This window comes from Oreochromis niloticus, linkage group LG7 (assembly GCF_001858045.2).
Source record: "Oreochromis niloticus isolate F11D_XX linkage group LG7, O_niloticus_UMD_NMBU, whole genome shotgun sequence".
NCBI lineage: Eukaryota > Metazoa > Chordata > Actinopteri > Cichliformes > Cichlidae > Oreochromis > Oreochromis niloticus.
In genome coordinates, this window is record NC_031972.2 from 56,508,363 (window position 1) to 56,528,646 (window position 20,284).

The window sequence follows — 20,284 nt, forward strand, 5'->3', positions numbered from 1 at the left end:
ATTAACACTGCTGTTTTCTGTGGATTTTTTAGGAACCAGACATGTTGACAGAACCTGCCAACAGACAGGTAAAAATTCAAATTCCTGCCAGGAAAAAGCTCTCTGTATTTGATCTGCCATGGGAAAAAAAAATAAAGGTCCATAACACTGAGGTGTCACAGTAATGAGGGAGTGCTTAAACATTTCTACAAACACAGAATTACACTATCAGCAGTGACAGCGGTGACAGCTTGCAGTTTGTTTAAACCTCAATTTATTTTGAAACCAGTTGTCAAAATTGCATGCTACATATAATTACCTGTGTCCATTTTTCCATCCTGAGCAGCAGGTCCATCTGGTATTACGCTCTTCACTTGCAGGAACTCGTCGGGCTCGTCGCCTCCTATAATTGTAAAGCCGAATCCCATGTTGCTCTTCTGCAGGGCTGTTGATAGGAAGGTGCCCTTCAGCTGGGTTGGGTCCCTCGTAAACAATGGCTTCTCTGCATTTGGACAAAATTGTGAGGGACAAATTTACATTTCTAGAAATTTTGAACATTGTGTTATTAAGTCATTTTTTTTTGCTTTTACATGATTTATTCAGCACTAGATGCATCTATTGTAATTTTTTTCTCAATGCAGAAAATTGAGGATACAATATCCTGATAATCTTGCTGGAGAAAAACGGTTTTTACTCAGATGAAGGAGTACATAATGTCCTGCTCTAGTATGTCATCATACGCATGCCTGGATTTAACCACTAGGGGCCTTAGGGCTGGCATGTTCTCTGTCCCCCGCACTGCCTGTGATTTCCATTCGACCCTGTACACTGTGACACTGTTAATCTGCCCCATCAAACACTCGTGAAACAGCCCACTCCATGACATAAGCCATGAAAAGAGGAAGAAAATGCAAAATATTCAATCCGGAATTTCAGCACTGAAGGGAAAATGTGTAATTATTTCAAAAATGCATCAGCGTGTGATGGCCTCAAGACCAAGGCTATGTGCTACGCACATTCTTTCTGCAGTCATGGCATTTTCATGTTTGTGCAACTGCGTGAGGCTGTCAGCATGTTTTCATGTAAGTACTGCACACGGTGTGGAATTGTACCTCTGTAAATTGTAGGCAGGGGTAGAGCAGAGAGTCCCTGGCTCTGCATCTGCCTCTGCTGCTCCAGGCGTCTCTTGGCTTCCAGGACCGGGTTCTCAAACTGAGTCCTTCTATTGATGTGACTGTAAATACAGTGCATTGTCACAAATTATGAACAAGGACAGATTAAAGCCTCTCTGAAAGCCAACAGAAATACCACAGTGCAATGCTTTATTAGAAATGTGTTCATAGCAATCATGCTTTTATTTTTATATTTTTGTAAACCTTGTATTCAGAGGTATTCAAGTGCCAGAAGTGAGTGCTCATTCATTAAAAAATAGCAGCTTTTCACGTTTTAAATCACCAACATTTAAAAATCTGCCGAGTTAAATAACTCCTTGTTGAAGGAAAGGGTTGTTAGTCTTGCTGACAGCCCAGCTCTTAGTCAAATTGTTGCTAGTAAATATTAGTACTCTACTCAAGTAAAAACAGCAGAAGGATGAAGATAAATTGCCAGAAAATATCTGAGGAACATGTTTCTGCTGGATGTAAAACTAATGTCTGGCAGGTGTTTGCAAACATGATCACTGTAACAGCTTAACAACAGAAAGCTAGTTTATCTAGTCTGTAATTCTGATACAAATCTGTGAAAATACAATGCAGAGTTACTGGCAACTGCATCTACAGTTTGTTAAAATTTAATAATGCATTAAATTTCATGACTATGGTTATGACTTGGGTGTAAAATATAATTCTTAGGTGCAATTAAATGATATAAATAAGCACATTTTGTAAAGCTAATGACAAAACAGAAACAGCTGCCTCTTAAAACTGTATCTGAATAAAAAGAGCAACAAGAAAAGTGTGTTTGTAATATAACCTGCAGGACAGCCCTCATAAGCAAGCGTTTTACTTTAAAGCTTTAATAAAATAGCTGTAATATATGAAAAAGAAATGGGAATTGAGTCATTTATAATTCATAACGAGGCGTTGTAGCGCATGGAAATGCATTTCCTGTTTTACTCCAGAGCGGCTGGTTTATCCAAAGACAACAGGGAAACTTACTCTACGTAGTAGCTGCCGTAGATGGGGTCATCTATCTTCTCCCAGCCGTAGGGCAGCTCTGATGGAAAGAAAAACCAGATAAGGGAAATGAAGTCAGTCAATGCTGAGAGCTGAAGGAAGGAAGGTAGACTCTAAATTGAACCACTGAGGGGAGACGGCATGAATCTCCGGGCTCCCAGCTAGACGCTCCCAAGCGCTCCTTTAATAGACAGACAGCACTTCGATCTGCAGTGGTGGCTTCTTCATGGAGACGCGAATCACAACAAAGACGTCAGCCCAAAACAGGGTGGGAGGAAAAGAAAATCTAAATCATCTGACACCTCGGCCTGCCTTCTTTCTCTTTTCTTTCTCCGCCTGTTATCGTGAGCACAAATCCTTCAAGGCCAAATATCAACAACATACTACTTCATGTTTGTCTCCTTCACCCACCCACTTGTTTTCGCCTTGGACAGCTTCCGTGGCTGTTGTGTTAATTGTCTCCTCCTCTCCCTCCTCTGGTTCTGTTCCCTTCTCACTTCATCCATCCCTTCGCTGATTTATCTCTCCTCTCTCTATTATAAAGGAACTGGGTCAAGACGCTGCACAAACTCCTGTACTCAATGCCGTTTTCTTCTAATTTACTTCTAACTTTCCACTGTGGTGCACAAACATGGCAAACACACCTTGTACAACATGTTGTTGTGAGCTCCCTCTGCCGGTTTTTGCAAAATTCAAGATGTTTTGGTTTTCTGGTTTAGCACTCAGCTTGCAGGAAGCTATAAGAAACACAAGGGTGGGTTTAAATTGCACTATAAGATTGAGCTAACATAGAAAAACACGCAGACCTACTCAGCAACAGTCCATCTGCCAAGCTGTTTCCCTCCCACTCAGACATATACCGGATATATAGCATGTCTCATTAGCATTAGTGCTCTTGAAGTGTTCATCCTATTTCTTGTATTATTTATCCTCAGGTCTTAAATAGTCTCATTCGTGTAATTTATAGCTGAAACCTGTGAAAAACTAAGTACACCCCATGATTCAGTAGCTTGTACAACCAGCTTTGGCAGCAATAACTCTAAGTAATCGTTTTCTGGACTACTTCATCAGTCTCTCACATCATTGTGGAGGAATTTTGGCTCACTCTTCTTTACAACATCACTTCAGTTCATTGAGGTTTGCAGGCATTCGCTTAAGGTCCCACCACAGCCTTTAACTCAGGTTGAGTCTGGACTTTTGATTGGACCATTGCAGCACCTCAATTCTTTCCTTTTTCCAGCCGTTTTCTGTTGTAGACTTGCTGCTGTGCTTGTGATCGTTGTTCTGTTGCACGACCGATTTTCAGTTAAGCTTCAGCTTTTGGACAGATGGTCTCACATTTGACTGTATAATGATTTGATATGCTGATGAGTTCATGGTGGACTTAATGACTGGAAGGTGCCCAAGTCCAGTGACCGTGTAACAAGCCCAAATCATCACCCCTCTACCACCGTGCTGACAACTGTTCTAGAACTCTTTTGGGTTTGTATTTTGGCTACACCTTAAATACTTGTTCACTCTTTTTCTAATTCTACTGTAATAAGGTTTAACATCTAACATGCTAACTGAGGCCTGCAGAGTCTGAGATTAAGCTCTTGGGTATTTTGAGTTTCCCTGAGCACTACACGGTCTGACCTTGGGGTAAATTTATTGGATCGTCCACACCTGAATGCTCCAAACCAGCAAACTGCCAAAACTTGCTGATGATCAGTTAATCAAGTGCATTTGATTAGCAGCGCTTGGTTGGTGCTTACTTGCTTAATTTCTAGCAGCAAGGTTGTACGTAGTTGTTCAGAGGACTGCATGGAGTCCAGTGAAAAACTGCATTTTTCACACGACTGTAGACGGTCACTTTCCACGACTAATAAAGCAAAGGTGATGAACAAAGTACGAAACTACTGTCACACAGATTACAGATGAGGGCTCATACATTATTCCTGACAACCTTTGTGGCTAGAAGAGAATCACTGAGGGAGGCAAATAAAAACATGGGCCTAGTGTGTGTAACACTGTTGCATTTGTAATGGAAAGGTGTGTGGCAGTGGTGTGTGTGGGTTAGGGGGTTTAGCCCTGACATTTTTGCTTTATACCTCACTCGTTTGCACAACAGTTTCAAGACTGGGTTTTTAAATTTCGGATCAAAATTTATTTCTAGCACTGACTATTTAAATCTGTAAAGCACAAAAAGTTTAAAACAAGTTCCTGAGCTGATAATAATTTTATTTGTTTGGTGATCGGGTTCTTTGTTCAACTTTAAAAATCCCCCTGTAAAAATATAATTGTTATAATTGTATTTACATAAAATATCTTAGATCAAAACATCAAAATTTTCCGATGACTTTACAGATTATTTATCCTGTAAAGAAGTTTGTAATTTAGTAAAACGTCTGTGAAGCACAAGAGTTTCCACACTCAATAGTTTTTTATAACAAAAACCAATCAGTGGATGTGTGTACACGCTGGTTTATAGATTAATTAATAACGTGAGGTCATTTATTGATTCTGCCTCTAAGCAGAAGAACGTTCCATTAAATTTGGAGGAAATTTGTGGAAATTGTTGTGAAAACACTGAACATAAAACAACATATTTAGATTTCTCAAAGCAACATAAGAGCACATAACTCAGGTATTAAAAGAGACATTTTTTAAACAGTACAAACCCAAAACACAGCCTGACCCACTTAAAGAGTCACATACCCACCCACACCCACACCCACCATCAGTCCTATTATTTTTACAATTATTTGGTCTGTGTGATACTGATACAGTGACATCATCCCCTCGCATTGTAATATAATTATGAACAGATCTGTGATGTAGATATAAATAATCCACGTGTGAATGTGTCAGTCTGTGCGTGTGTGTGTCCTGCTGCCGAGCATGCTGACTGTGCAGCCCAAGGTGAAAGGGCTGCACGCCTCAATTATCGTTCCTCTGCTTTACTGTTTGCTCAAACCGACCGCGCCGCACCGCCATTACCTTAAATGACCCTTCTCATCCTCGAGGTGAAAAAGCCTGATGGATTCATACTTCAAACCACCTTAAATTCCTTACCACCCTGTCCACGAGCCACCTTAAATGTCAGCCTAAGTCATCCACTAGTCGCTTTCCCTCTCCCTGAAGTGAAAGGGAGACAGTTTCCATGGAAACCACCAGTGGAAGTCTTTCTTTTTTTCCCCCCCTCGCCCGAGCTGAGGGCTCTGTCTTGTCTCTATTTCCTGCCGCTGCAATACAGAGAGCGAGGAGTGCGTGTGTGTTTATGTGCATGTTTTTAAGCATTCAGTCGAGTCTATATTTGCGGTGTGTGCGCGTGTATGTGGGGGAAGAGTGTGTGTGTATTAAAAATGGCTGAAATGTGTCGTCATCTCTGACATTAAATCAAATTCCTCGTGTGTCTGAATATAGCGTGAGGATTGAGGGGGCTCACTTGTGTTTGCTCGTTAGTGTGTATGTGTATTGCTGTCTCTCTTGACATAAAGTCTAATTGTGATTCCTCTGCATTAGATGACTCATCTTCCCTCTCACAAAACGTCTCTCTGACCAACAGGAAGCCATGAGCAGATACAATGAACTCATCTGACTCATCTGACAGAAAAAAGCCAACAATAACTTCAAGAATAAACTCAAAGAAATACAAATTCCACAAGATTTCCATGTAGGGCTGCAAAAAAGGGTTTTCAACATCATTTTAACTAGAAATTATATTTGTAATGACAGATAAATCATTTGGTTTGCAGCATCAGCAAATCAGTAAAACCTGGCATATTAAAACTAATTATCTGACCAACAGCAGAAACTAAAAAAGAAAAAAACTGGAAAAATCTCCCAGATGAAGACTCCCTCTTAAAAAACTAAGTAGAACTGTGAGAATTTTTCCTCAGGTGCATTTTTTAAACCATTTTGCAGTCTAGCTCTAGACAGCATACACAGAAAATACAAAAGAGCTGTCAAGACAGAAACGTATAAAACAGTGATTGCAGAAAAATGAGAGTGAAAAGACGAGAAAAACTCGAGACAGAGGAATGGTCGTGGTCCAGACATGACTCAGTGATGAAACTCTGGGGTAACATTTTTAGCGTCGCTCTCTGAGAGCGTGCTTCAGCGCTCTTCGTATGCAAGCCTGAACCCATCTCCATCTATCGCTGCTAGCTGCAAACATGGTTTTGACACTGTGATGTTGGCCTCAGTGAGAAATCCCGCCTCTGAATGACAATAAACAGCATGTTTTCGTCAACAGCTCTGGGATTACTTGGAAAATGACGCAGGGATTGAGTGCGTATGAAGGGCACAATTGAAACCAACTCTTGGAGGGACTTGAAGCTTGTCCTGTTTTTTCCTGCTCTGAGCGAGAGAAGGGATATGGGCTTGAGTTATACAACAAAAGACTCTGACAAACAGAACCAGATCTGAGGTGACAAGCCTTTGAACTCTGGGATTGAGTCTCAGCAAATACATACATTACAATGCACACAATGGTTGTAAATTTGTGCAAACACATCCAGCACAAACAGGCATCTTCTCAAACGCAGCATGGGAGCAAAAGAACGCAGAGAGGCTAAGTAAAGGGAAAGGGAATAGCGAATGAGGATATGAAATGCTCAAGGAAAGTGGAGCAAAAAGACCAGACGTGGAAGCAACGGAAAGGGAATAACAAGAGGGAAGAAGCAAGAAAAAAAAAGCACTGATGAAAGTGTGTCTGAATATTTTTCTGTTTCCTGCCTGAGGCTATGAGACTCTGGGAAATCCTTCAGGCAGAGGGGCAGTTAAAAACAGCACCACCTCTTCTTGATGTTCCCATCCCACATTTATTGTTTTATTCACGCCCCTTGCATAATTTGATATCCTTGCTTTCATGCATATTTCATCATCTGAAAATTACATGTCCATTAAAGTGGGCAAAAATGGAAAAATGCTTTTAAATTATCACATGTTTTACAGCGGGAGTGCCAAAGTATTGTACAAACACCAAAAATTTGGCAGAACAGTATATAACCAAGAGCTACAGGAGACCATTTTAAAAAAAAAGAACAGTGCGAGTAATGTAAGGATGGGGATGCTGGATTAAACTACTACATATCCTTCTGTCATCCCATGTGCTTGCTTAGCTGTTTAAACCAAAAAAGAAAATTTCCTGGCATCTAAACCTGTTTTCTGGAAGAGATTAATTCATAGGTGCTGCGAGAGGACGTGATGTGTCATCCAGGGCCTTCACAAACGCTCTGCTAACAGTCTTTGATCCAAATTCCTCTGCCAGTAGTGATTACTTAAGCATTAAATTCCTTTAACAACTGCTTCCCCCGAAGACGGAAACAGGCACGGCAAAAGATTAAAAAAGAAAAAGATAACTTAACTTCACACAGTGAAGGCAGAAAGAAAGAAACTTAAAAGTAAAATGAAGTGTCAAAAACTGCAGTTTCTTAAATGGCCACTAGAGGGTGACTCTACTAGCGCGTCAATCCTCTCGAAAAATAGTAGTGTGCAAAAGTCTTGAGCCAAAATGGGTGTGTTCAACAATAACTCTGCAGGTTTCTTGAAGGGCAGTCTTTGGATGTCGGCTGCCTTTTGTGTCCAGAAAAACCCACTCTGTGAGTGTGGGGTGTGGGATTTATCCATGCATGTTTGGGATCATTGTCATGCTAAAAATGATGCTATTGCCAATCAAATGGCTTCCAGATGGTGTTGCATTGCCTCCACCATGTTTTACACTCACTGTTGTACCTGAAGGTCCAGATGCAGGTCAGATCTGTGTCAGGTCTTTGCACAATATTTTAAGAACTTTACTTTCAGATACTGTTCTTCTGCTCTTTTTGAATATCCCTGGCACTGCTTTTGTCCTCCACTTGTCCAGTTTCCTAATTCTTTTAAAGACACACTGCACACCATCCTGAGATATACCAAGTTTTCAGCTAACAGGTTTTTTGGGAATAAAAAAAAATTACAATTTTATGCCTATCAAACAAACTGTGCTATGTTTGGCATTTTTTAAGCTGTCTGTTAAGTTAAGTGCCTTTTTTATGCTTGAATGCCTCAAAGGTTAGTGCTAAGTGGTTTAACAAACAAAAAACATTTCTCTGAAAATGGTAAGGTACAAGGACTGGACTGAAAATGAGTGAAAAAGCAACCAATGTCCAAAGAACTACTTTGAAAGACCTGCAAGCCTGGAAAACTATTGTTCATGACCACTTTAAAAAAAACTAAAAGAAAGTCTTGTTCCTTGAGGGGCAGGCTCAAGATTTTTGCACAGCAATGTATGTAAATGTTTTAAAAATGAAAAAAAAAATAAGATGGCGACAGCTAAGATGTTAGACTTGAAGGTTCATAAGAGTTTCTCCCAAACCACTGGGAGGCGCCACTGTTCCTACGTCCACTTTTACATATGGAGCATGAAACTAATTTTCAATGAGAGATTACATGGAGCTCCATAAGCTATTGTAGCAGCTGCTAACCACAAGGGAACCTGATGCCTTTCTAAAAGATAAATAAAGACGTAATCGGATCTGACAGAAACTTTACTGACATCCTCCACAGCAAAGCTAAAGTACTGTCAGCCATGTTCGTGAAAAGAGTCTGAACCAACAACTTTGTGTGTGTGTGTGTGTGAGAGAGAGTAAGAGCCAGTTTGTGCAGAGCTGAGCGCCGTTATTAGAATTCCTGTCACACTCTGGGCCTTTACTGGGGAGAGGAAGAGCGATAGCGAGGCAGAGAGTGAAGGAAAGACAGGAGAAACTGCAGAGAGAGACTGAAAGGGGAGAGAGGGGGAGATGTGAGGTGAGGGAGAGGACTGAAGGGATGAAGAACAGAGGTAGAAGGTATCGATTTAGATCTTGCTCTGGCAGATCACATCACAAACTAATTCAGTGGCCGGCTGTGACAGCAGCAGGGACGTTAGATCACCTTATCGTCATACATCTGCTCACGCTGTATCACCACTGCGCTTGAATGTGTAGCAGAATAATGGATGCAAATTTTTCCCAAAAATTTTTGTGTTGTCAGAGTTGATTTTTGCTTTGCTTCATTAAAACTGCTTCTAAACAAACCCCAAAGATAATGATGCTGACACGTATATAAAAAAAGGCAGTAAATCAATCTGACGAGCTAATAAACTGTAGCTTATTCTTCTCTCATCCACACGTCCACATACACCATTCTGGTGCTCTAAACACGAGGGCCACGAAATCATGAACAGGTTAGAGAAGACTAATAACACACCGTTTTTGAGACCTTTGTTTCTTCCAACCTGGACAGATGTTACTGCTCTGGCCTCAAAACATTTATTCAAGACAGAGAGTGACAGGTCAGGTCAGTGAACATATCACGAGGGTCAAACACACCAAAAGGTTTTGGAGCTGCTACACTGGACCAGCCAAAATGTCCTCAGTGGCAAATAATCCCAAAGAAATGCACGTTTTGCTCCTGTTTGAGCAATGTTTGCTAAAAACTGCACTGCCCAGCTTTTTTAAGGTAACAAATTGGCCCTTTCACCAACAATAAATCTCCATAGGTAATTTGTTTGTAAAAGATTTATGTCTTTACTAGAGCAGCTGAACTCTCCAGACTTTAAAACACAATAAACTGTGTTTTATACTGGAGTGATACATTCTGAAGCACACGGTTATGGTTACAGGCCAGTCATTTTTATTCAAGGTCTTAATTTAATTTAATTTATTAAATTAGGGAGTTGTTTTTTTCAGTTAATGATGACAAAAAATAAGAACTGAAGCATTTCTTTCCCTTTGGCACCTCATTCTCAGGCCGTCTGAAAACAACCTGCCCTGCTCCATGTATGAAGTTCATTTTTCCCATCTGTCCCTGCTTTAGTCCTCACACAACGTAAAGGCATCGTGGACCTGGATCTTCAATGTGGTCTCATGATTTGCTCTTTTGGAATGTGTTGATTGTGATTCTGGTTCTCTATTTGTTTCCGGTCTTTAGTTTATTGTGTTCTTGCTTATGATCCCAGTTCTTAGCTCTCTTCTGTGTCTAGTTTCTCATAGTCTTGCCCTCTGTTTGTAGTCGGTGTTCGAGTTTATCTTTAATGATCCTTTCCTGTTTCCCCAGTAATGTCCTCCTGTCTGTGTGGTTTGTGTGTCTTAGTCCTGGTCTCAGTGTTACTTCCCGTTTTATTTTGAAAGTCACACGCCTCGTGTCCGTGTGCCATTCCATCATTATTTTGTTAACTCGGTCTGATGACAGCAATAAAGTTGTGTTTAAATTCAGTTCCTGTCTCACGAGTCCGGCGCTGGGCTCCTAATCCTGCCTGCCACACAGCCCGTCACATGACAAAAGGCCAGTTTTTCCTTGAAGTGCATTTGCTCTTCAGCTTCTATTCTAGAGTTAAAAAGTGGAGATTCAATCAAATCCTTGTGACAGGAATTTTTTGTTTTTTTCATGCAAATATAATGAATAATAATGTATACTTTATTGATCCCCGTGTGGAAATTACTCTCTCTGCATTTGACCTATTCACTCAGTGAAGCAGTGGGCAGCCACTAAGCAGGCGCGCCGGGGAGCATTGTGTAGGGACGGTACCTTGCTCAGGCGTACCTCAGGGTAGCCGTTCGGTGGATTCGAACCCCTGACCTTCTGATCATGGGGCGACCACTCTACCTACTGAGCTATCCGCTGGAAAATCTTAACTCTCTAACCCGTCAGCAGCTTAATATTCAGTTCTGACTTGAAAACCACAAACTTTTGTCTTTGTTGAACAAATTAGTGGATCTAACTCTATTCAACAAGGGTGGCCTAAATACCACTGTGTACCAGTGCGGTCCTAACTGTAATTATAACGTTTACATCATCTTTTTGAAGCCAGCGGTGCTTTCCTTTCACACAGTGATCACACAGATGAGCTGCTAGCCACAGACACAGACACAGATATATACCTCTCATCACCCATCCACCTGCTCTTGGACACACAGAACATGTAACACATCCTTGTCTGATCATTTCTACCTTAGGAGCCAAACATTTTTCCCAGTTTTACAAATAATATATTTCTCCTATTACAGTTTATAAAGAGTTTTCTCATATTCACATTCTTTACCTTTTCAATTCTACACGCTGAAAAAGTCTGAACAGATCTCCGTTTTCTAAATTAGAATTAGAACTAGCTTTAAACATTTTCCCCTCGCTGAGTGCACATACAGTTTTGCTCTAAAGTTCATTATTTTTTCAACATTTGCCCGATAGGCAATAAAAGGACATTTAATGAAAGAACTACCTTCCTCTCTGCACATCTTGCAAGACAATCATATGCTTAATGATCCATTCTCAGCAACAAATCTAAACCGGGAGAGTTTATTTGCCCAGTTTAGTCTGTCTGGGTTTCAACCTTCCTGTATGAGTACACCCCCACAAAACCTGTGGAGAAAGCTGGGAGCAGTGCACACTAACAAACATCTCAATTTGAGTGTTTTTGTGTTCTTTTTACTCAAGAGGAGCAAACAGGCTGCAACTGTGAGTCTGGAACAGACAACAGTGTTACACAAACAGCAGAGACAACACACTTCCACAAACACCAAGCGATGAAATTCAGATAAACTAAAGCTTACAAGAGAAAAAAATAACGAAATCAGGTTGTTCACACTCACCGTCTTCCCTGCATTCCTCTGGCGGCTTTGCTTTCTTTGCGAGCCGAGGATCGAGCCATGATGTCGTTTTGGTGTTGTGACTGGAGAAGAAGAAAGAGGCAGATGTAGACGATGGCAATGGAAGGAGGAACGGTGCAAACCGAGGTCAGCGAGAGACAGACAGAGGAGATAAGAGAAAGAGAGGAGCGCAGAGTAACAGTAATGACCTGTGTGTTTGTATGTGTGCAGGGACGCTGAGAAACAAGGGGATTTCTAAGGTAAACTAAACGGTCATTAATCCGGTAATTGGCCCTCAGCCACTAATTAGGAAGGGTGTGATGAGAGGGCAAAACTTTTGTGTGTTGTGTGTGTGTGTGTGTGTGTGTGTGTGTGTGTGTGTGTTTGTGTGTACATATATATATATATATATCTGTGTGTGTGTGTGTGTGTGTATTCTGTCTGATTAGGAGCACTGGAGTTTCATCAATTATTCAACACAAGGTCAGAGCTATAAAGTTTTCACACAGCCATACATAAACCATGATTTTAAAGTAAGTGCACTTTGCAAAGTGCTTTACATTGAATGTGCTTTAAGCATTTATTTATTTTATAAGTAAAGCCCTGTAACAGTTACAGTTACATTTAAATGCTTAGAATGGTACAGCTGCCAAACAAAAAATAAAATATCATCATTTAATAAGAAGATATCCCTTACTCTATGAAGTAAACTTCCCCCTTCTCAGTGTAGGCCATCTCCCAGTTATCAGGCAGGGGACCCAGCTCTTCCTCATCTGCATCTAGAACTTTGGTTGGGGACTTGCAGGGAGATTTTGGGGCCTCCTCTTCTTCGGTTGGAGGCTCAGCAGATGCTGGGGCCTGGATTGACGCTTCAACAGCAACCTCCCCAGAGGCATCTGTGCTCTTGTCCTCATGTTCACTGGACTCTGTGGACCACAGACATACACACAGTTATTCTCACACACCGCGTACACACATGCAGACCTGAATGCACATTACACATGCCAAGCATGAGTCAGAGCCAAGCCACTGCAGAGCTATGAAGCCCCAGGAGAGGAGGGGGAGGGCAGTGGTGGTGATGGAGTCTGAGGACAATGAGCACGAGGAAAAAAACAACAACATAGAAATGTCAGAAATTGAAAAACAGGGTAAGACAGAGACTTGAGGGGTCAAAGACTGAGTCAGAAATAAGGGACAATTTTTAGAGTGACAAGAAAAGCTGGTGGCAACTAAGACAGTCGATAAGAAGCACAGGATCAAGCTGAGAAATATGAAACTTAAAATCTAAAGTATTCCTGTTGTAACTTTGTGAAGGTGTAACGAAAATGCTAAAATATTAGAAGGTCAAATTATGAAAATATCTGGCTATATCACCTTCACAGTTCAAGAAGAATCAGTGGTGTTTCACAATCATCTGTCATGGTCCTGGGTCTTCTGTCATTCAAGTTCTGTTATTGTTAAATATCTTCAGTTTATTTCTTTGTTTATGGTTTAGATTTTCACCTCTCTATCTTTCTGCTTAGTCTGTTTATATTTCATGATTTTATTCCCCGAGTTTGTTTTTCCTGCCCTCCTGAGACCTCTCTGTCAAGTTCTGTTCCTGTTCAGGTTGGTTACCTCCTGTTTTATTTTATTAATCTTGTGTTTCTTGTGGTTTCTGTTTAGTTTTACATCCCTTGTCTTGTTTTCTCACTTAAGTTCAGCTGACCTCGCAGGTGTTTCCTGTTTGCTCACATCACCTTGTGTATTCATTGACTCAGTTTGTCTCAGCTCTTTGCCGCATCCTCCCTCGTTCCTATTGGTCTTCTTTGCCAGCCTTTATTTTGTAATTTGTAGACGTTTAGGATTAATTTCCTGTCTCTCATGTCATGTATTTGGGCCCAAATCAGCCATACATGACACTGTCTGCTAAAGTCTTGTTTAAGCTGTCACCTGCACTTGGTCTTTGGTGAATTTTTTTTCAGTATTTATACCAGACAGGAAAGCAAACCTATTAAAGTAAGAACAGTGAACAGGTGGTAGCAAGAACTTAGTAAGTATTGTGTATATATACTATAACGACAAAGACTACAAAGAGAGACAGGGAAGCAGAGAGGGCAGAAGGGACAGGACCACAGAGATAAACAATTTGGAGGTAGGATGGACAAGGGTGGCAGGGGAAGAGAGAAAAGTCATGGTATTAATAGAAGCAAGGACAAAGGCCAGGAGCGTGATGACAGAAGGAGAGACAAAGAAACCTGAGGAAAGAGAGATTGGAGCTGATGCCAAAAATGGGACTGTGGACAGTGATAATGGTGGGTACACAGAGGTGCCCTTGTGCATACATGTTGTGTAACATAAGGTTATTGAGAACCTGAGAGTTTTGGTTCATGCAGTGTTGGAATAACTGATGGAGGTACATTTTTTCTTGTTTTTTTTAAATATACAAATATATATTATTTATTTATTATCATTTATTTATTCATTTTAGTATTCTGTTATTTTATTTTTATTTTTTTGTAGTTTTATTCTGTCCTTACTTTGGTCAGCACTTGTTGTTTAAAGCGCTATGTAAATAAAGTTGGCTTGGCTATTTTGCTTTGGCTACTCTACAGGGAGTGCAGAATTATTAGGCAAATGAGTATTTTGTCCACATCATCCTCTTCATGCATGTTGTCTTACTCCAAGCTGTATAGGCTCGAAAGCCTACTACCAATTAAGCATATTAGGTGATGTGCATCTCTGTAATGAGAAGGGGTGTGGTCTAATGACATCAACACCCTATATCAGGTGTGCATAATTATTAGGCAACTTCCTTTCCTTTGGCAAAATGGGTCAAAAGAAGGACTTGACAGGCTCAGAAAAGTCAAAAATAGTGAGATATCTTGCAGAGGGATGCAGCAGTCTTAAAATTGCAAAGCTTCTGAAGCGTGATCATCGAACAATCAAGCGTTTCATTCAAAATAGTCAACAGGGTCGCAAGAAGCGTGTGGAAAAACCAAGGCGCAAAATAACTGCCCATGAACTGAGAAAAGTCAAGCGTGCAGCTGCCAAGATGCCACTTGCCACCAGTTTGGCCATATTTCAGAGCTGCAACATCACTGGAGTGCCCAAAAGCACAAGGTGTGCAATACTCAGAGACATGGCCAAGGTAAGAAAGGCTGAAAGACGACCACCACTGAACAAGACACACAAGCCGAAACGTCAAGACTGGGCCAAGAAATATCTCAAGACTGATTTTTCTAAGGTTTTATGGACTGATGAAATGAGAGTGAGTCTTGATGGGCCAGATGGATGGGCCCGTGGCTGGATTGGTAAAGGGCAGAGAGCTCCAGTCCGACTCAGATGCCAGCAAGGTGGAGGTGGAGTACTGGTTTGGGCTGGTATCATCAAAGATGAGCTTGTGGGGCCTTTTCGGGTTGAGGATGGAGTCAAGCTCAACTCCCAGTCCTACTGCCAGTTTCTGGAAGACACCTTCTTCAAGCAGTGGTACAGGAAGAAGTCTGCATCCTTCAAGAAAAACATGATTTTCATGCAGGACAATGCTCCATCACACGCGTCCAAGTACTCCACAGCGTGGCTGGCAAGAAAGGGTATAAAAGAAGAAAAACTAATGACATGGCCTCCTTGTTCACCTGATCTGAACCCCATTGAGAACCTGTGGTCCATCATCAAATGTGAGATTTACAAGGAGGGAAAACAGTACACCTCTCTGAACAGTGTCTGGGAGGCTGTGGTTGCTGCTGCACGCAATGTTGATGGTGAACAGATCAAAACACTGACAGAATCCATGGATGGCAGGCTTTTGAGTGTCCTTGCAAAGAAAGGTGGCTATATTGGTCGCTGATTTGTTTTGGTTTTGTTTTTGAATGTCAGAAATGTATATTTGTGAATGTGGAGATGTTATATTGGTTTCACTGGTAAAAATAAATAATTGAAATGGGTATATATTTGTTTTTTGTTAAGTTGCCTAATAATTATGCACAGTAATAGTCACCTGCACACACAGATATCCCCCTAAAATAGCTAAAACTAAAAACAAACTAAAAACTACTTCCAAAAACATTCAGCTTTGATATTAATGAGTTTTTTGGGTTCATTGAGAACATGGTTGTTGTTCAATAATAAAATTATTCCTCAAAAATACAACTTGCCTAATAATTCTGCACTCCCTGTATGAACTGCAGGCATGAGTCTGGACTCAGAGGGAAACGACACTCTTAATTTTCCACTTAAGGGACAATACAGGTTATGCATCACCTGCTGTGACAACTGGCCTTTTTCAGTGGTTTGACTCAAAAATACCAGTGAGAAGGCAACAAATAACCCGGGGGACAGTCCGGCTTTCAAACTCGATTTTCTCTTCACCGAAATATGAGTTCATAAAGTCTTCGTGGCCACGGCACTTGTGAAACAGAACGTAATTTTGGCTGTGAGTAGAAGAGAAATGTGGCATGCATCAACAGGAAATTCATATTTTTCTTACTCATCCTACAGTACCTGGTGTGATGGCCACCCCGTTGCCATTGACAACTGGGCTCTCCTCTTCCTCCTCCTCAGGCGGCTCCAGACTGGCGCGCTGCTCCATGTTGCTGACTGACTGGTTCCTCTTTCTCTTGCCCTGGGCGCTTGGCCGGGCTCCGGGCAGCAGGGCCTCACTCACATTCAGAGGAGGGGCTGCCGGGGACGGCTCGGCTGGAGGTTTCGGTGTGCCGTAGAAGTTATCTGAGGGCAGAGAGGCAGCGTTTGTGTTAGAGGCCACATGTACAACCAAAGTGGGATCCCAGGTGATGTAACACACCGTCTGGGAGGCGGAGTAAAGGTCCACAGCTCGCAGACAGCTGTGGCTTTGAACAGATGACTGCCTTTCAAAATGAAAGATTTATCTGTCTGAACAGAGTGCCGCAGAAATAACTTAGACCATGTTTTTGCCTGGTAACAAATCATTTCTATTAAGTCTAATCAATTTACCCACTGGCTGGTGTTTCAGCGAGTAACAAGCATATGCAGTTCCATTTAATAGAGGCCTTCTGATAGACGTTAGTCTGAAAACATGACCGGAGTCAGAACACAGGCTTTTTAATCGCAGAGAATATAACAAGGATCCCAAAACAATAAACCAGGAAAAAAACCAAGCTGTCTATTTTCTAACTCCCTCAATTTCCCATTCCATTCCACAAAAAGACCGGCTTAGAAAGAAAATTGGACACCACAAAATGGCTAAACAAATAACAACAACACTAAGACGACCGGAAATAACGCCCCACACATGGAAGTCAGTGTCATCAATGTCCCTATCCTTTAACTTACAAAATTATTTTTTGCCCTATGATGACATTTCTTTACTATGTGGCGGCCTTTCCTAACTGTGACATATCTCCTAAAAGGAGGCACCCCCGGCATCGTCCACTAAATTTATCATCCAATCACTGTCGCACCCTTTTTCAGCGCTTAAAGGCCGAGGAAACGCCCTATAGACTTCTAAAACGTCACATTTTATACAGGAGAAAAACTGCTATAGAGGTTCATCCTGAACTGTCACTTTGTTTTGTGACCTGACTCCTGACCCGCTACCCACTTTATTAGGACCAGGTTGGACCTCCTTTTGCATGCAGAACTGGCCTAATTCTTTGTCGCACAGATTCAAAGTAGATTTTGGTCCACATTGACGTGATGGCGTCGACAGCTGCTGCAGATTTGACTGAGATCAGGTGATTGTGGAGGCCATGAGAGTACAGTGCACTCTATGTCGTGTTCAAGAAACCAGTTTGAGATGAGCTGAGCTTTGTGACCAGGTGTGTTATCCAGCTAGAAGACTAGCACACCGTGGTCATAGATGGGTGCACATGATCAGCAACAATACTCAGGTAGGTGGTGGTGTTTAAGCAGTGCTCATTTCTGACCTTGCCATCTAAGATTTCAGCAGAAATCAAGAAAGAGCTTATTTTGTTTTTAGACTCTTTTTGTTAAGCCCTGGAGATGTGGGCTGGTGCCCATCTGGCACCAACAACCACGCCACATTCAGCAGTTTGTCTAAACCACGTCTACAAGCCTAAATGCATTCAGTTGTTGCTGTGTTGGCTGATTAGATATTGTGTTAACGAGCAGTTGAAAGTGGCTGATGAGTGTATTTCCAGAGCTTAGACTTCCTAGTCTGTCCCAGCTTTGTTTTTTTACTTCCTTTGTTACTCTGTGTAACCTCAACACACAACCCCTATGAACGATTTAAACAGAACAGCAGCAGCAAGTTAGCAGAAGCACTTAATTACCTTTCATTAAATACAAGCAGAGAAACCTAGACACAGATATTCTTCTGCAGGGAGAAACCTGGATTTGGTTTCAAAAGACAGATCAATTTTCAGGCACAGCATCTTAAGAGTTAAATTACACGTCTGCATTGGTTCTGTACTAGATTACTTGACTCACTAGTTTGCTGGCTCCTAAAGCCCAAACCAGCTGTTTGTTCTCACTAATTAAGCCGACTCTTCCTGAGCTACAACTGCAATGTTGGACAGAAATGTGGAAGCATGTTTGGAGAATCATTATCACAGTGTAAGTGGGAGGAATAACAGATTAGTTAAAGTTGGGCTGGGTTTCAATAATAGTCACCGGCATCCTCAGCAGCAGGCCGGCACTTAATGAATCGGGGGGAGATTTTGGTTCCTCCTCAAATGTAGAATTCCAAATATAAGTAAGTCCTCTGGGACAGATCATGTCCTTTTATATGATAAAAGAAATCTTGAACTTTCTCTGATTAAACCTCTAAGTGATTAAAATTACATAAAGGAAAAGCAACTAAAGAACAGATCTAAAGAACTGGAGCTTTTTATTATATAATAATATAAGACACTGCAAGTACATTCAGTGTACAATCAGGCAACGTGAAAGAATCCAGGTTGTCTAAACTTTGATTTATAAGCTGAGCAAATTTATTCAGCATGGCTTTTTATGACTTTTGTGGATCTAGTTTGCCTCCATCTGCCCAGACAGTCAGCTGACTGTTTGGACTGACATGGCTAACTACATAAAAACCAATCACAGATGAGCGCCAGTCTACCGAACATAAACCAAAGAACGGGAGAAGGAGGCAGCAATAAAGGACAACACGACCAGCAGGAGGAGCACAGGCATTACAGCCACCACTTCCTCCACAATCTGTGAAAAATATAAATCTGCACCCGCTGGCACATGTAGACAAAGACACAAGTATAAAGCCGCATAGGCAGCAAGCACCCACCTGTGAAAGGTTAAAGAAGAGATCCTTGAAAGAACTTAAGGCATTCTGGGGTAAGTTTAGGCCAGAGTTCCTCCTCATGCCCCACGTTAGTTTTAAAAATAAACTCTTCCCTTGATCTTGAATGCTTGAGACGCCTGAAGGCATCCTGGGTTTTGTACAGTTCAATATCCACCTTCAGCTGTGACTCATCTCACATGATCACATACGTAAGCTCCTATGTGCACCAGTTCTTGCATTCACATGTACACCCACATGGAATACAGTGTCCAGACTCCACGTCTGATTTTAGTCTCCTTCACTGCCTGCGTTTAATTTATTTTTTTTTTAAAAGGCACTGAGTTTGTTTTTGTTGTCTGCTTTTTTTTAAGTCTTTGTTTCTCTCTCTACACAAAGAGAAGACAAAACATGATTGCACATGAAAAGCACAGAATTAAGAAGGCTGTCCTTTTACATAGTGTAAACAATGAAAAGAAAAACACTCGGAGCAGCTACACAACAACAACGACAACAACAACAAAATCATTTGACAAAATATATGCAATTGAGTTTTTGAATTGTTCTCAACATTTAGCAAGCTTTAGCTTTGTAAAAGGGGACCATGTCACACGCAGTAACCCTGGAAAGTGAAGCAGCCAGCGCTGCTTTTTAGCTCTGGTTAGAAACTGGGGCAGGAGCTATCTGAATCTAAATCTCACAGTCTACTGCATTCTTTTATCTCAGGTGTTAGAAGACTTTATCATGCTTTAGTAACCTTAAACTGCATGTTGGTCAGTTCAGAGACGTGCTTTGGAAAACCAGACCATTTCAGTGTGTAAGCTAACAAACGTCACAGGTGAGTGCATCTCCAAGGAAACAGTGAAAGCTTATGCTGCTGTCAAGACTCCCAAGAACTGTTTCTCACTGCTATCCTTGCTTTAATTTATAAGACAGAAATGAAGCCCATCTCTCAGTTATGCAATTTAGGCTTTTTTCACATAGTGAAAAACAGTAATTTGAGTTAATGAAATTATAAATTATTCCATAATCAAATTACACCGATATATCACCCGGCATACATCCGGTCTCTGATTCTTCCGTCTCCACTCTCTTATTTTATTATGCATTACAAAATGAGTTGCAGCACCTCTAGTGCAGCCACCCAGAAACAGACAGTTCCCCCCAGTGGGCATAACTAAGCTCGGTGTCAAGGGAAATGTACACTGCAGACACACTGCAGACACACACTTGTGACATGAACATGAAGACGGGAACACACATACATGTGCCCGTATCCCCTACATTCGCACACACACATAATTTGTGTGCGTGTGTTCAGTTGCACACACCGA

General features: G+C 41.3%; 1 protein-coding gene and 1 long non-coding RNA gene across 2 annotated transcripts in view; both read right to left on the minus strand.

Annotated features, from left to right (window-relative positions):
* LOC100693764 (membrane-associated guanylate kinase, WW and PDZ domain-containing protein 2) overlaps nt 1–20,284 on the minus strand; it is an 89,763-nt gene that overhangs the window by 24,617 nt on the left and 44,862 nt on the right. Inside the window, 6 exon segments of the mRNA XM_025909468.1 lie at nt 299–481; nt 1,092–1,213; nt 2,136–2,193; nt 11,744–11,823; nt 12,438–12,666; nt 16,220–16,444. Coding sequence (XP_025765253.1) covers nt 299–481; nt 1,092–1,213; nt 2,136–2,193; nt 11,744–11,823; nt 12,438–12,666; nt 16,220–16,444 — 897 coding nt within the window.
* Nucleotides 2,661–5,566, minus strand: LOC112847575 (uncharacterized). The gene is made up of 3 exons (XR_003221195.1): nt 5,133–5,566; nt 2,798–2,890; nt 2,661–2,686 (listed from the first exon to the last, which is right to left on the minus strand). It is a non-coding gene; the product is annotated as an uncharacterized LOC112847575 (long non-coding RNA).